The sequence below is a fragment of the Peromyscus leucopus genome, chromosome 20, assembly GCF_004664715.2.
Source record: "Peromyscus leucopus breed LL Stock chromosome 20, UCI_PerLeu_2.1, whole genome shotgun sequence".
NCBI lineage: Eukaryota > Metazoa > Chordata > Mammalia > Rodentia > Cricetidae > Peromyscus > Peromyscus leucopus.
In genome coordinates this window covers 36,966,478-36,983,135 of record NC_051080.1, presented here as the reverse complement: position 1 = coordinate 36,983,135, position 16,658 = coordinate 36,966,478, and the positions used below count along the sequence as shown (strand labels likewise).

Here is a 16,658-nt window from a genome sequence, read left to right as displayed (position 1 = left end):
ATACCTTAGTAAAATCTGCCTCTACCACCAGCCAAGTCAACTACTATCATTGATGGACTACAATAGACCTTTTTACTTGACCTTTCTGTCCCCATTCAGTTTCCATAAAACTTTATTCTCGGTAGTCAGAGAACCAACGGGTCCATGTCAAGAGCTGGCTTCGCAACCAGCAACTTCTTTTTCTTGTCCTTTTTTTTTTTTTTTTTTTTTTTTTTGGTTTTTCATGACAGAGTTTCTCTGTGAAACAGTCCTGGCTGTCCTAGAACTCACTCTGTAGACCAGGCTGGCTTCAAACTCACAGAGCTCCGCCTGCCTCTGCCTCGCAAGTGCTGGGATTAAAGGTGTGTGCCACCATGCCACAAGGCTCCATGTGATTTCTTTCACCCACTGTTTTCCCCAGAGGCAAAACAGCAACAGAGCAGAGGGTAGGGGGAGGGGGAGTAAGAGTGATGCCTGAGCCGGGCGGTGGTGGCGCACGCCTTTAATCCCAGCACTCGGGGAGGCAGAGCCAGGTGGATCTCTGTGAGTTTGAGGCCAGCCTGGGCTACAGAGTGAGATCCAGGAAAGGCACAAAGCTACGCAGAGAAACCCTGTCTCGAAAAACCAAAAAAAAAAAAAAAAAAAAAAAAAGAGTGATCGCCTGGTGGGCACCAGGCAATGCCCCACAACGTGAATAAAGGCAGCCCAGCAGCGGTGGCGCACACCTTTAATCCCAGCAACCAGGAGGCAGAGACAGGCGGAGTTCTGTGAGTTCGAAGCCAGCCAGATCTACAGAGTGAGTTCCAGGACATTCAGGGCTACAGAGAGAAACCCTGTCTCGAAAAACAAAAACAAAAGAAACAAACAAACAAAAAGAATGGAGGGGGGGCTGGGTTTGGGGTCAGCCCCAGGACACCACAGCCCTGCCTGGGAAGGGTTTCCTGGCTCACTCACTGCCTCTGCATCCTTACCAGAGCCCATGAATCCCAGAAGGTGGTTTAGACTGGCTGGCTAGCAGAAAAGGGAAACTGAGACTCAGAACGCCAAGTGACCCTCTGGAGTCTAGTGCCCCACACTGACACCAGCTGGGGGGGGGGGACCTGAAGAAAGAGAGAGCTGCCAGGGAGGGACCCAGGGGACCAGGTGGTGAGGTATGGCTAGGCTAGCAGGCAGCTTTGGTGTAACTTGCAACTTCAATACAACGGCTAAGGCAGTAAGACTGAGTCCAGGCTGGTGCTCAGGGGGACAGGAGGAGAGTGACCTAAGCCGGGGTCTCCAAGACACTGGGGGCAGGGTCTGAGGGGCAGTTGCCTGGAGCAACTGCTAGTCAGTCTCTGTGCACCGCCATCTGGGTCCGGCAGCTGCAACAGTCCAAGACTTCTTGTAGCAGATGCCACCCAAGAAGCAAGAGTGGAAAAGTCTCTTGATGAGAGAGATTTCAGACACAGGGGTCAGACAGGCCTGCTGCCCTCCAATCTGAATGCAAATCTGGACAACGGTCTTCTGGAAAAATTATCTTCTGGTGAGAAGGCTCAGAGGATAAAAGCACCTGCAGCACAAGCTGGGTGACCCGAGTTCGATTCCTGGGACCCACCTAAGAGCGGAAGGAGAGGAAACAACCCCGCCAAGTCGTCCTTTGCCTTCCACATGTGCGCCGAGGCAACACTCAGGCAGACACATCTATACACAGGAGACGCAGTTCATTGGGAGGTCAGGTCCTTACCATCCGGGCACTTAAAAAAAAACAAACAAGCCAGGCGGTGGTGGCGCACGCCTTTAATCCCAGCACTCGGGAGGTAGAGGCAGGCGGATCTCTGTGAGTTCAAGGCTAGCCTGGTCTCCAAAGCGAGTTTCAGGAAAGGCGCAAAGCTACACAGAGAAACCCTGTCTTGAAAAACCAAAAATAAAAAAAAAAAAAAAAAAAAACCTCTCCTCTTGGGAAGGTTTGCACACCAGTACCCGGAGCAGGGCATGCCTCACAGGATTAAGAAAGAGGTCTTTCAGGTGACTTTCCTTCTCTGGAGGCTATGGGCAAGAAGGAACGCCAGAGGCCTCTGTTGAGCAATACTGCCTAAGAGATGCATGCTTCCTGTGGCCGGAAAATACGCACTGCAGCAGGAGCTCAGAACAACACAGGGCCCCAGTTGTCAAAAGCAAGGAAAACGGCTCCCCAGAGGCTGCGGCGCGGAGGAGCTGGGAGCGGAAGCAGGCAGGCGGAAATCCGGGCCTTGGGGAAAGCTGAAGAGGAACCATTAAGACTGGGTCTCTAAGGGGAACCAGGCAGGGAGTCCTTGGAGAGGGCCAGGAAAAAAAAAGGGTTGGAGACATGTGTGACCAGGAGGGTGAGGAGCAAGATCAAAACACCCCCCCCAAAACAGGAATGGAGCAACCTGTGACCCCACAACGGCAGCAGGCTCCAGCTTTGGTCAGGCACTCAGCACAGACTGAAAAACCTTGCAGAAAGGGACATTGAGGGCACTAGGCCCTTCCTGTGGGGAGTGACCCTGTGGGGTACAATCAGAGCATCCCTGTCTGGCCTTGGATCATAGCAACTTTAGCTATGCAATTTCACCCCTCTGAACCCTAACTCAAGGGGAATAACAGCAGCCCGGGGCTCCCAACGGACTGTGAGGAATGAAGGCCATGCATGCCAGGCCCACAGGGGACCACCCAAGTGACCGTCAGAGATATGCTGGACTGATGGTCGACAAGGGGACTAGATGCTTAGGGTGACAGCAGGTCCTGGAAAAGGATCAAGAGGATGCATCAGTAGTCAAGGAAGAGCCCTGAAGCCAGGCCCTTTGAGACGGACTGAGAAAGAGGCAGCCCTGCGTGGACCTGGGGCACACATCACCCAGACAGAGGAATGGAAGCAGAGAGGCTGGAGGTGGGCCGAGGATAGGATACGGCGGAGGAGCCGGAGGGAGAGGGACTGATGTAGCCATCAGTTGGGCACAGGCCTGATGGACTGTGGGGTGGCCACTGTCTCCGGGTGCATGAAGCACGGGATTCTGAAGGAGCTGGGTGACAAGGCCCGGCTATGAATCACAGACCCCTTCCCTTTAGCCCCGCTCCCTCCAATGTGTCCCCACCCTACAGTTGGAAGGTCACTTCTGGGGTTCCTCTCAACCATCTGGATACATCCTGAGTTTCTAGGTATAGAGGCCAACTGGGCACCAGCCCCATTCACTTCTGGGGCTCCGCTCGCCCTCAGCTACGTGCTTCTCTTCCTTCCCCTTTCTAGGTCTTCCTTGGAGACTGTTCCTAGCACAGATCCCACCCAAACTTAATGCTGGTCTCTGTGACAGGTTCAGGGAGAGCACACAAACTGTAGGGGTACACTATTGAGGAGCTGATTGTGTCACACACCCAGATCTGCACTACATCGGGGTGGGGCCTGGAAGGCCTCTTCCTAGAGGTGAGTATTTAATTCACGAAACGGCAACTCCTGAGCACCTCATATGTGCACCCATACCAAAGCCACAAGGCAGGCAAGGTCCCTGTTCACACCGAAGGAGACAGACATGTATGCAAGTCTGAAACGTACCATGAAGAAGCATTAAATGCTATAAGAGGAGACAGACTGGGTGGCTGATGAAATGACCACTGAGCCAGGCTACAGCAAAGACCCGGGAACCAGCTGGGCGGTGGTGGCGCACGCCTTTAATTCTAGCACTCGGGAGGCAGAGGCAGGCGGATCTCTGCGAGTTCGAGGCCAGCTTGGTCTACAGAGTGAGTTCCAGGAAAGGCCCAAAGCTACACAGAGAAACCATCTCGAAAAACCAAAAAACAAAACAAAACAAAACAAAAGACCCGGGAAGCAACAGGCTATCTCAAAAATGAAGGTCCAGGGAGGAACCACAAGCACAAAGTCCCTAGGATGTAAACAAACTCATTGTGTGAAGAGGAAGATGAGGGAAGCTGACACAGAGCCAGAGGAAGACATCTGAGAATTAAGGTCACCAAGATAAGCAAAGGCTGGCCCCCGGGGTCAGGGTGGGTCCAGGAGCCAATGCAGACTCAAGCAGTTGAGCAGCTGACCTGATCTGACCCGGGTTTGCAAAGAATCCGCTGGGCCGCTCAGAGAGAGACTGCAGGCAGCTCCTGCAGTATCCAGGCTGGACAGAGCCAGGGAGCAAACCGGGGGAGCTGGGCCTGCAAGGAAAGTGCAGTCTGCAGGTGTGCTCAGATCCCACGTAGTCCTGACCTGAAGGGTGGACTCCACGACAGCTGGAGAGGGAGGTGTGCACCTGAAAACGCCATACACCCTGCAGGCCCAGGCCTACCGACAGACAAAACTGTCTTCAAGGACCTACAGTCTCTGGAGGTTTCCAGAGCCCCCTAAAGCATTCCCTCAGCCTCCCATGCGGCAATGATCTAGACTCTCATCTGAGTGGGGACCCAGAGGTCACTGCTCAGCCTCTCACAGATACGGGGAGAGAAAGGGTCTACAGTGTGTACTGATATATGCTCAGGCCCACCAGACTGACATACTCGTTCCTATCTTAGGACTGTGCCGGGGGACTCAGTAGGTCACCCAGGCTGTGGTGGAGCCAGTACCGGCATGCCAAGCGCTCTGAATCCAAACTGGTGCTCGGTGCCAGGCAGCCTCCCTGGGCAGCTTGTTAAGGCCAGATCTGCAGCAACCGCAGGGGACCCACAGAGTATCGTAAGCAGACACCAGAGAACCGGAAACTAAACCAGAAGGAAACTCTATATGCATCCAGCAGCAGCCAGGACCAACCATGGGAATATGCAGTGTGGTAGTTGGCTGTGCCTTGGGGAAGGGAAAACAAGGTCCTTATAGGCAGAACCAGGGGCCATAAACAGCAGAGGACCCAGACCAGGAGGGCAGGTCCCAAGGGGGGGGCACCTGACCATGGCAGGTTCAGAATGAACCTTCTCCCCTCTAGCTGGAAGGGCTGGTGAGGTGGTTCAGCAGGTAAAAGGTGCTTGTTGTCAAAGCCTGGAGTCCTGGGTTATATCCCAGGATCCACACAGTGGAAAGAGAAAATTACAGCTGTCCTCTGACCTCCACGTGTGCTGTGGCAGTCATCCCTGAATACAATAAGGAAATAGAAAGGATATGCCCAGGTGAACAGCATGCTGCTGCCATGGTTTCCACCTGCTTCTGAATCCACCCAGCCATCCTGTCTTTAGAAACAGATCCCAGATGGTGCCTGGGGTAGACCCACAGCCAACTCAGAAGCCAGCCAGGAGAAAAATCAGATTAGAGAATTTCAGGATCCTGGGCTGCTAAATTCAGAGATGCAGAGCCAGACACCCCAGAAGTCCTGAGCCTCTGTGCCCCCTGCCTCTGTGCCCTGTCAGCATCTGAAGGGTAAGGATGGCACCACTGCAGGGTGCTGGAAAATTCTGCACACGCTGTTCCCCCTTAGAACGCTGTTTCCTTCCTTATTTCATCTAACAGGAACAAGGCAATGCCTTCTCACTTTTGGAGACCCTATTAGGATGTGGTGACCCTGGCAACCTTCTGGACACCTCCTTCTTGGTGGCTCTCCCCATCCTGATCCCAGGGGTTGGGACGTTTACTGTCTGTCTTCCCATGAGACTCTGTGCCGGCCTGCAGCTCCAGAGGGCCAGAGGTCAACAGAAAGTACCTCACAGATTCTGACCATTAATCCTCATTGAGACCATTTATCCCAACAAAGTAGCTGCTACCCAATAGGGCAGCTCAGGTTCAGCAGGAGGCGGGGCATGGCCTCTGACCCCGCCTGCCCCTCCAGAGCACTCCAGGACACAGCCAGCATCCCGTTTTCAGCTGTTTCCAGAGAGGGACAGATTCCAGACCCCAGTTTCAGGGCACCATGATAGCAACCTGTCCAATTTCCAGAGGGACCAAATGGCCAAGGCCTGTGCCTGGGCCAAATGCACGGCCCTAAGATCAGCTCCCCTTCCCAACCTCTCCCCCAGCCAGCAATTTATTTATTTATTTATTTATTTATTTATTTATTTATTTATTTATTTATTTATTTATTTATTTATTCGAGGCAGTGTTTCTCTGTGTAGCTTTGGAGCCTATCCTGGAACTCACTCTGTAGCCCAGGCTGGCCTTGAACTCACAGAGATCCACAGAGTGCTGAGATTAAAGGCGTGCACCACCACTACCCGGCCAAAGTCCCAAAGTCTTTAAAGGTGGGTTTTTCCTCCCCCCCCTTTTTTTTTCTTTAAAAAAAAAATAAATCTGTCCTTCCTTATGTTTAGGTTTATTTTTATTTGTGTTGGTGTATGCCATGTGTGTGCAGGTGCACAAGGCAGCCCGGAGATGCTATCGGATCCCCTGGAACTGGAGTTACAGGCAATTATGAGCCACCTAACATTGAGTGCTGGGAACTGAACTTGGGTGGGTTCTCCAGAAGACCAGCAAGTGCCTTAACCACTGATATATTTCTCCAGCCCCTTCTTTTTTTCTTTTTGAGACAGGGTCTTAACTAGGACTTGTTTCTAGTAGCCCAGTCTGTCCTTGAACTCACCCAACAGTCCCCCTGACTCAACCTCCTGAGTACTGGGACTACAGGCAGGTGCCACCACACCAGTCTGGAAAGGTCTTTAGATAAATGCCAGGTTTACCCAGCTAAGCTGCAGATAGCATCTGGTAAACACCCCTGCCCGTTAAGCTCCCAAGGACACCTTCCTCTGGCCCTGCACAGACGCAGACGCGGATTCCTCAGCCAGGTAGCTGGGAGGAGCCTGGTCCCCAGCCTTTGGTGCAGGCAGCCAGACCGCGTGCTCACCCCCCCAGGGCCTTCTCTAACTGAGCCCCAAGCCCCAGACAGCTAGGCAGATATCTCTAGTCCCAAATACCCTCTTCATCCCAGCACAAGCTGAGGTAAGCAAGGGTCTCGCCCCAGCCTCTTCCAAGACTCCCATCCACCACTCACACACAGGGACCCATTTACCCACCAGATCCCAGACCTGGGCCGGAACTCAACCCCCAACCAATCTGGCCACCTGGCCTGTCACTTCGGTTTCCCCACATAACTCTGTAACACTTCATGTTACCACCCTGGATCCAGGCCACCTCCACAGCTCTTCAGGCAGCGACAGCAGTCACACCAGATGTTCTCTCTAAACCTAAGTCTGGGTATGTTAGTTAGTCCCCTGCTAAACTGACACTCACTTACCCAGAAAGTGAAGTCACCTTCCCACTGTGCCCTCACCCTCTTCCTCTGGCTCCTTATCAAGCTCCCCCTCCTGAGGCTATAAAACCTCAAGGCCTTTGCCCTTGGCTGGCCCTTGGCTCAGGATGCCTCCCTTTCCCCAGATCTTCCCAAGGAGGCCCGCTCCTCTGCATCTGAACCTCCACAGGAACCACACCGCCCCAGGAAGCCCTCAGGACGCTCAGATCCGGGGCAGCTTCCAATCAGCGTCCTTGGTAACATCATTACGTCCTTGGTAACAGCATTACGTAAGTTGTTCCCTATAGCTCAATTGTTGGGTTCAGTCTCCCTAGAACCAGCAGGAAGGTCAGGAGAGGCCTGGAGGGGAGCAGGAGCCAGCCTGACAGGCACCGGCAGTGCAGAGCTCCGGGAAAGGACTCAGTATCTCTGGCCGGTAGCACCACGTGCACACCCCTGAACCCAAGGCGCTCACTCCCTAAACTTACCATGAGCCGAGGCTGGCTTCTGGCCAGCATCGGGGCTGCAGCCCCCTCCCGAGCCCCAATCCTGCCTCCTGGGCCCTGGCCAGGCAACCATGCAGAGATGAGTCAGGGCTGCCAAGGGCCCTACTACAGACAAGTCCACAGCCCACAAGATCATGTGAGGGAAACAGAGAAGCCAGTGCAGGGACGCGTGACCGCAGCAGCGCCGATGCCTAGAGAGCTTGGGCCTCTCCTCCCCGGCAGCCTTAGATGCGGCCACTGGGGATTAGGTGGTAATCTTCCCACAGGCTGTCCTCATGTGGTCTCAGGAGTGGGCGGTAGGCTGGCTGGGCAGGGCACAGGGACCAGCCTCATTGAGTGCTGAGATGTGAACCAACATCCCCCTCCTGAGGCTACACAGCTCCGTCCGTCCCCCCCCCAAGCCTCACCAAGAAGGAGAAAACTGAGACCCAGAGGGCTGGCTGCCTTGACTGGCCAGGGCTCCTCCATCAGTGCCACCTCTGCCCCTTCTGGAAGGAAGAAGTGGAGACGTCTCCACGCTGTCTGACCCCATCACAGCTGGACCTAAACACCCAGGCCACCCAGCAAGGTGGGCCCTGGTGAAATCCACTTCAGAGATGAGACAACCGAGGCTCTGGAGTTCCTCAGCTAGTGAGGTCAGGGTTGACCATTCAGCTGCTGGCTCTCGCCTTGCCAGGATGCCAGCCCCAGGCTGACACCGCCGTTTCTCCTAGCCCGGGCTCCCCCTTGGAGACACTCAGTGTGGAAGAGGCTGCAGCTCTGGCATTCCTCAGCTATCTGCCCAGTGTACAAGGGCAATAAGGAGCAGGGAGCAAGCTGGGGAACCCAGGAAGGCTTCACAGTGGAGGTGACAGTTCTCATAAAAAAAACGAGGGAGCAGAGAAGGACAAGTCCCACCTCACAGACCCACAGTGTGGAGTCCTCCCAAGAAACCAGCCATCACCCCAGCACTGGGGCGTGGGGGTCTGACAGATAGATTTCTTGTCCCCAAGGCTTAGAGCCCAACTCGGCTCTGCTATGCCCCTGTGCCGTCAACTCCTGGCTGGCTGGTTCTTATCCTGCTAACTCGAATGTCACCTCCCTGTCTCAAAGCAGGGTATGCATTTCCTCCTGGTTCTCCACACTCATCACCGTATTTTAACTGGATTCTGGACCGTCTTTCCCTCATCGGTGTGGAAGCCTTCATTGCCTAGCACAGGCAAAACACACTCCGAGTACAGGTTAAATCAGAGGACAGAGTGTCCACATCCGATGCATCTGGATTCAGTGGAAGGGCGTGCAGAGGCCCTCGCTGCCAGCCGGGCACCGTGGAGATCCATTTATAACAATCAGCCACAGGATTTGGCAATGCGAAGGTCATGGATGAGCCTGACCGGAGGGAGAGGCGGGAAGGAGGGAGGGAGGGAGCCTGCTGAATGCTGTACCAGACTGAGCACTCTCAGCCCTGCAAGGGACCAGGGAAATGGGGAGGGGGTGGCTCCCCACACTGAAGAGGGGGAAAGGCCAGGCAAGAACAGAGAGGGGAACCTGAGGGTGGAGGGGCAAGGGGAGACGCTCCTGATGCAGACGCAGGAACTTGAGCACGTGACAGGGACAATATCCAGGAGCCTGGGCCAGCAAACAAGGGGCTGGCCCAGGGCAGAGCTGGGGAACGGGCCTGGATTTAACACAGCTGTGGCAGGCGAGCGTCACTGCACAGACGTGCCAGAGCAGGGACACATAACTACTGAGGGCCCAAGGTGGAGAGACAAGAAAGTCGGGGGATGAGGGTAAGACACAGAGAGGCTCCCAGGTCCAAGGTTCGAGATGACAGGAATCAGGTGAGGGGACAAACGAGAGGGCTGAGGACACGTGGACATGGGATGTGGACGCACAGAGTGTAGGGTGCGGCTGGTGGCCGTGGATGTGCCCAGATGGGAATGAGGCATGGAGGAGGGGAGGCCAAGGTGTGAAGAGAGAGAGGGGGAGAGAAACAGGCACAGTGACCAGCACTGAAGGGCGGCAGGCCAGGGACAGTGTGGGAGGCCCGGGGAAATCACCTTGGAACTGGCGGGTCGGCAGGGAAAGGAGGTCTCAGGGCTGCGGGGGCCGTCCACGCTGGAGGAGGGCCTTCAAGTCCAAGAGGCTCCGGGGATAGAAGGCCCCTGAGCCTGCTCACCTCAGGCCTGACAAAGGGAAGGTGGGAAGGAGAGAACGGCCCCCCCTGAGTGGCTTCAGGGTCCAAGGGTTGGAGGGCGGACCAGGTTACAGAGCAATTTCCATGAGGTCACCGGTTAGGGCTTCGGGAGGGATGGGGAAGCTGAGGACTCGGGGCACGGTTCATGTCCATTTGCTCCGTGACTGTAGGTTACTTGAGAGATCTTGCTTGTTGGGGTTCCTTCATGGTCCCAGCCTGGGCTGACAGCCTGGAGCTCTACCAGACAAAGAGCTACTACCACTTCCCCCAAGTCACCCTCCTTGCACCTGCCTCCTCAACAGAGGAGAGGAGCCAAACTTCCGTGCCTGGAAAAGAAGGCTCCCCCAGAAATAAGGGGGTATGACCACCCTGCCAAGCTCCAGCAACCTTCTGCTCTGCTCACACGTGTGTGCCAAGGAGCCTCCCTCTGCTACACTGTGTGTGCATACGTGTGGAGGCCAGAGGTGAGCATAGGGTGTCCTCCTCTATTGCTCCCCACTTTATTTTTTTTGAGGCAGGGTCTCTCAGTGAGCCTGCGGGTCATTGACTCAGCTAGGCTGGCAGAGCTCCAGGGACCTGCCTGCGTTCTGCCCACACCCAGTGCTGGGGTTACAGGCACACGCTACTACATCCGGCTCTTACAAAGGAGCTAGGGATCCAAACTAGGCCCGGCGCAGCGAGCATCGCACCGGCTGAATCATCTCCCCGGCCTTTTGACGCTGCTTCTTTAAGGATGGCCATACCAGAGGGCTGGAGAGACGGCTCAGTAGGAACCTTTGCAGAGGACCCAGGTTCAGTCCCCAGCACCTACAGGGGCGGCTCACAGCCATCCATAACCCCAGTGTCGAGGATCTGATGTCTTCTGACCCCCACACCAGGCACACAAGTGGTGTGTAAACATACATATAGGCAAAGCACTTGTACGTATAAAATAAAATAAAATCCAAGCCACGGTCCTCCCCCTACTTAATGAGTGGGGAAACTGAGGCTCACAGAACATCTTGCTCGGGGTCACACAGTCACTCGGGCTGGAGGAGACTTACTTGCCCTGTGCCCTGCTTACCTTCTCTCCCACCAGGACAGCAGGTTTTTCCGGTCTGGCTTCCAAGCCTGGCTTTTCCAACTACGTTGCTATCTGCTCTCCCTTCCTCCCGCCCCTCCTGGCTTCTCCTCTCTGTCCTCCTGGCCTTTCCCCCAGACTCAGCTTTGCTTCTCTGGGTCATGGGGCCGAGGACTCACTCACCTGTCCCAGCACCCCCAGTTACTGGCTCTGGGCTTTAGCTGCCATCTGAAGTGGGGATTAAACTGGACTGCACACCTCTAATCCTAGACTTTGGGAGACAAGAAGATCGAAAGTTCCAGGACATCCTGGGTTAAACTGCAAGACCCTGACTCAAGCCAAGCCATGGTGGTGGTCACTGTCAGTACCAGCCAGAGCTACACAAAGAAATCCTGTCTTGAAACACACACACACACACACACACACACACACACACACACACACACACACGCCACACGACCCTGTCTCACCTAAAAAGTTAAAAGTTGGGGCTGGAAAGATGGCTCAGTGGTTAAGAGCACTCACTGCTCTTCCAGAAGACCGGAGTTCAATTCCCATGACTCACATAAGATGGCCAAGAGATCTGATGCCTTCTTCCGGCCTCTGTAAGCAGCCCTACTCACATGACATGCATACATAAACACACACATATATGCATAAATAAAAATTAACCTTAAAAAAAAAAGTTAAAAATTAGCCAGATGTGGTGGCACACGACTTTAAGACCAGAACACAAGAGGCAAAGGTAGACGGACTTCTGAGTTTGAGGCAGCCTGGTCTACAGAATTCCAGGACAGCCAGGGCTACCCAGAGAAACCCTGTCTTAAGAAACAAAGAAAAACGTTAAAAACTGGCTGATGGTATAGTACAGTATTAAAGCACTTGTCTAGCATGCATGAAGCTCAGGACTAAAAAATAAAAAAATAAATAATAATAATAATAAAAAAGCGGGGTGGGGGGGGACGACTGACCAAGCAAGGGAGAGCTCCCACTGCCACAACCTTCCAGGGTCTCCAATCCCCGGCATGCCACAGTTGATGATAGAGGCTAGGGAAAAATTTTGCTGCTGAGGCTAAAGCCCAGGCTCTCAGGCCCCTAGCTGTCTACACACCAAGGAAAGTACCGAAATACACATCAGAAACCCATGGGCCCAATTTCCTACGCGCCTGTGTACAGCTCACCACACCCTAGACCTGAGACACACAGAGCAAGTCCAAGAGTGGACCCAATCAGAGAGGCCAGGAGGGGCCCAGGATGGACAGTCATAAACGTCAGGCCTTCTTGTCTAGGTGCCAGAGCTGTGCCTGGAGCTGGGAGAAAGCAGGCTGGACATGACCACATACGTCCAGCCAGGACACCTGCCCCAGAGGCAACTGCAAGGCAGACCTCCCAGAGCATCTGCAGAGAACACAAGGAATGTGAAGCCCTGCAGCTCGGACGTTCCTAGACCTGGAGAGTCACCTGGCTGAGCTTGCTGTTGTAATTTCAAAAATGGGGGAAAGAAACCAGGCATGGAGGTACCTATCTTTAGTCCCATACTTATAGAACTCTCCCTGAAACCTCAAAAAAAATCAGTCTATCTGGGTGTGGTGGATCTCTGGGTTCGAGGCCAGCCTGGTCTACAGAGCATGTTCCAGGACAGCCAGGGCTGCACAGAGAAACCCTGTCTCCAAAGGGGGAAAAAAAAACCAAAGTGGAAGGTGCTGGAGAGACCACTCTACAATTAAGACAACTTGCTGCTTTTTCACAGGACTGATATTCAGTTCCCAGCACCCTAGGAGGAGCCTCATAATGTCTCTAATTCCATCTCCAGGGTATTTGATGATCTCTTTTGTCCTCAGTCCTCCTCAGAAAGGCACACACACATAGACATAAAAAAAAATTACACTTTAAAAACATTTTAAGGGGGCTGAGGATGTGGCTTAGTTGGGGGGGGCTTGCCTGGCATGCATGAAGCCGTGAGTCCTATCACCATCATTTAACAAAAGCAGGTGTGTTGTGGCACAGCCCTAGAGGGAGGTGGAGGCAGGAGAATCAGTTCAAGGTTATCCTCAGCTACATATCAAGTTTGAGGCCAGCTTGAGCTATAACAGACCCTGTCTTTTAAAAAAATAAATAAAGAAGTAAAAAGCAGATGGAGGCAACAGCTTGCCGTTGCCCTGGACAATGTCCCAACCCAGCCTTCTTCCCCATCAAGTGCAGTCTGGCCTTGCCCAGCCTGGGGGAAGGAGTGACAGGAGAGACAGTTTCAGTCGAGGGACAAGTGGGTTCCGGGAAGCCCTGCTTCTTCTGTCCCATTGGGGTCAAGGGGCCCCAGGGACTCAAGGTCCACGAGCTCGAGGCTGAGTGAGGCCCCAAAGCTTGTACGGTAAGGATCTGAAGGCCATCTTTTGGAAAAACAACAGAAAAAGTGACCGTGGTGGTACAACCTCTACAAACCCACCCGTCTGTGTGCCGGGACCATGGCTATGGTAGAGTCCTGGGTAGGTACCAGTGGCCCCTGCCTGTACGGGACTGCGTGGTCTGGGAATCTGGGGCTATGCTAAAGCCAGGAAAGTTCCAGCAAACCTGAACAAATCGGTCACCTGAGACCCAGAGCGCAGGTCCCTTTAACTCCATGGATAAGTCTGGGGCTGCCAGACCCCACAGTAGAGGAGAGAGGACATTGGGGACCCACTCCTGAATGTGCTCGAAAAACCAAAAAAAACAAAAAGATGTCTCTACATATCACATACTATTCAAAAAGATGAGATGGAAACAACACAGCATGATGCATGATGTGAAATTTACCCCGCTCAATCTCCTTTCTTTTCCTTTTTCCCCTAGGACTGAGGTCGGAGACCAGGGCCTTACACTTGCTAGGCCAGTGGTCTGCCGCTAACCACACCCCCAGCCCCATCCTCACCCTTTCTAGGGTGTACTTCAGTGGAATGACGTATCCCATGTTGTCCCATCACCGACCGTGATTTTTGTGCTTCCCAATAACCAGCAGGTACTACTTTAATGATCAGGTGGGAGGGGGAGTCTTTATCTTCTTTTTAGACAGTCTCATGTAGCCCAGGCTGGCTCCAACTTGCTATGTAATTGAGGCTAGCCTTGAACTCTTGATCCTCCTGCCTCAACATACTGAGGTTACAGGCATGGGTCACTCACTCAAAGCTTTTTTGGGGGGTGGGGGGTGGGGAGCATGTTTCTCTGTGTAGCCCTGGCTGTCCTGGAACTCACTCTGTAGACCAGGCTGGGCTCGAACCCACAAGGATCCACCTGCCTCTGCCTCCAGAGTGCTGGGATTAAAGGTATGTGCCGCCACCACCCAGGATCAAGGCTTTTTATCTAGATTTTAAAAACATGAAAGCCTTTGGGCCAGAGTTGGACTTGATCACCCAATTTAGAAACTACAGGATTTGCAATCTCCCCTGGAGCAGAAATCCAGTCCTTTGGACAGGAAGACTTGGATTTGAATGCTTGCCTGCCATTCTTAAGATCAGTGAGTGGGTGCTAGACCTAATTACTTTTTCCCCTCCTGCTCAGCATGTCCTCCTTTTACCCCAATGTAATCCGAGTGCAAGCCCTCTGCATCCCACCAGACCCAACGTGACATCACCTCTATGAAGGACCTCAATTCCTCAGCAGGGAGACCCTGTCCTGGCTCCCTCCCCAGTGGGACTGTGGGCTCCCTGGGCGTCAGGGCTAAGCCTGAGTCATGCTGCCTTCCCTCTGGGCCTGGCAGACTCAATAAAGCTTTGCTAAATGAAGCCATCGCGGGTAGAAATGACCCAAGCACAAGAATCGCCCACGCCCCCTCACAAAGCCTGTGCTTCCCCACCTCCCGGCCAGGTGCCCCGGAGAGGTCAGAGGAAGCAGCCAGCACACAAGTCAACCCACCTGACCAGGATTCCCACTTTACCCAGGGGCCTGTAGGGAGGGACTTCTGCAACTTAGGGAGTGCCAGGAATAAATAAATTCAGTGTCACAAATCCTCATGGATATATCTGGGCTGCGCAGCCCTAAAGAATGCCAGAAACAAGGCTCCCCATAAAGGAGGGCATTTAAACATTTCCTAAGACCAGAATAAACCCCAAGCCATCCCACCCATCAGATCCTGATATGGCCCTGAAAACCCAGGAAAGAAGGGCACCTCAGCAAGCCTAGGTCACAGCTGACTTCAATCTCAACCCCCACGGGTCCCTGACCTGTGTCACCAATCCAGGCTCTTCTGGTCTTAGCCCTTCAGGAGTGAGCCCCAGATCTGCAGAGGCAAAACCCTCTTCCACGAAGCCAGCCAAACCCAGAGGACACCAGAGCCCACAGGCCTCCTCCTCCTCGGGTGCAAAGCCCCCAAATCCTCTCCCTTCAAGCTGTTTTTGCTTCACCACCACCACCCAGGCTGGCGCTGAGCCCCACTCAGCTCTTGGGGTCCTCCTGCAACCGACAGACCAATCTCCCTGCTCTCCACTGCGTGGAAGGGACCTTTCTCTAGACAACACCTAGGTGGCCACTCAGGTGTATGCTGGGGTTGGGGGTGGAAGTACTGCCGATTCATAAAATGTCAGAGCCCAAGGGGGCCTCAAGGAGGCTCCTCCCACCCCTATAAATCGAGAAACTAAGGCATGACAGAAGAAGTGACGCTCCCCACCCAGCTCGGCACTGAATCCCTCGTTTCCCTCATCTTTTCTTGGGTGGTTCCCTGCCCAAGGTCACGCGGCGAAGCAGATGCGGGTCTTGGCGGAACCCCGGTATCCAGCTCCAGACTCAGGGCTCCGCAGCGTGCGGGGTGAGCCACAAAACCTGGTTCCAGGTCCTCGCCCCGAACGCGCGTGGCAGGTGCGGCGGTGCGCCCTAGCGAGAAGATCCACACCCTAATCCGCGCCCCCCAAAAGGCGGCCTTGAACTCGGGCTCCGTCCCCACGGACGCGCGCGAGCCGAGCCGCTAGCTGCAAAGCGGCGACAGGCTGGAAGGTCACGGCGATGGGGTTGAGGAACTCCGGCGGCAGGGGCCGGGGAAGCAGCGTGCGGCCGGGATCCGTTGCACCGGCAGGGCCGCCCCGGCCAGGTGAGGTCGCGCCGGTCCCCCGCGCCCCGCGCCCCAGCGCGTCCTTACCCAAGACACGACGCGCAGGATGGTGTGTGGCTGCCGCACCAGGGTGTAAGGGTCGAAGGCGCCCCCGGCTTTGCCCGCTCCGTACGCACCCCCTTCCATCGTGGCTGCACCGTGCGGCGCCCCCCGCTCGGCGCGCGCCGCGGACCCGTGCGCGTGCGCGGCGCCCCCGCCCCCTCTCCTGCGCGCGGGCTGGCGTGGTTCCGCGCTGCCGCCAGGGGGCGCTCGTGCGCAGCAGGCGAAGCTCTCGGGAGCGCGTGCTCAGGGAGCGTGCGCTGCGGAGTGGGGGTCTCGGGGCCGGGCGCGCTCCTCGCCAGCGGGATGACCTCTGCCAAGTGGCACCGATTAGGGGTGTGGACAGAAAAGTGCAGACGCGTCCCCGCCGTCGGGTGCCCTCCAAGCTGTAGCTCTCCAGGGAACCCTCTTCGTTATTTATTTGTTTATTTATTTGCCTCTCCTGTCGCTGTCTGCCCCAAATAGAGTGAAGGGGCTCCCGTTCGACACTACGGGGCTCACTGAACGCGCCGCTGAATCGCTGGCTTCAGGAATGACCCTCTCTAAGAGACCTGCAGAGGATCCTCGGGGTCCCCCAGAACCACCTTGCCTCCCAGCTCCACCGATGACGTCATGCACGCGCACCCCCACCTGGAGGGAACCGAAAGGGAGGCACAGGCTGGGGTGGGGGGAACCACAGACCTTG

General features: G+C 54.9%; 1 protein-coding gene across 4 annotated transcripts in view; it reads right to left on the bottom strand.

Moving 5' to 3' along the window:
* Positions 1–16,119, bottom strand: part of Syngr1 (synaptogyrin 1) — a 29,631-nt gene extending 13,512 nt beyond the window's left edge. For 2 of the 4 annotated variants that reach the window (XM_028871175.1, XM_037197679.1), the window contains exon 1: positions 15,962–16,119. In XM_028871175.1, the coding sequence (XP_028727008.1) occupies positions 15,962–16,060 (99 nt within the window). In that variant the 5' untranslated portion in view covers positions 16,061–16,119. Of the gene's footprint in view, positions 1–7,606; positions 7,732–15,961 lie in introns of those variants that run through there. The other 2 variants (XM_028871176.2, XM_037197678.1) reach the window with 2 other exon arrangements.
* Positions 16,120–16,658: the final 539 nt, after the last annotated feature.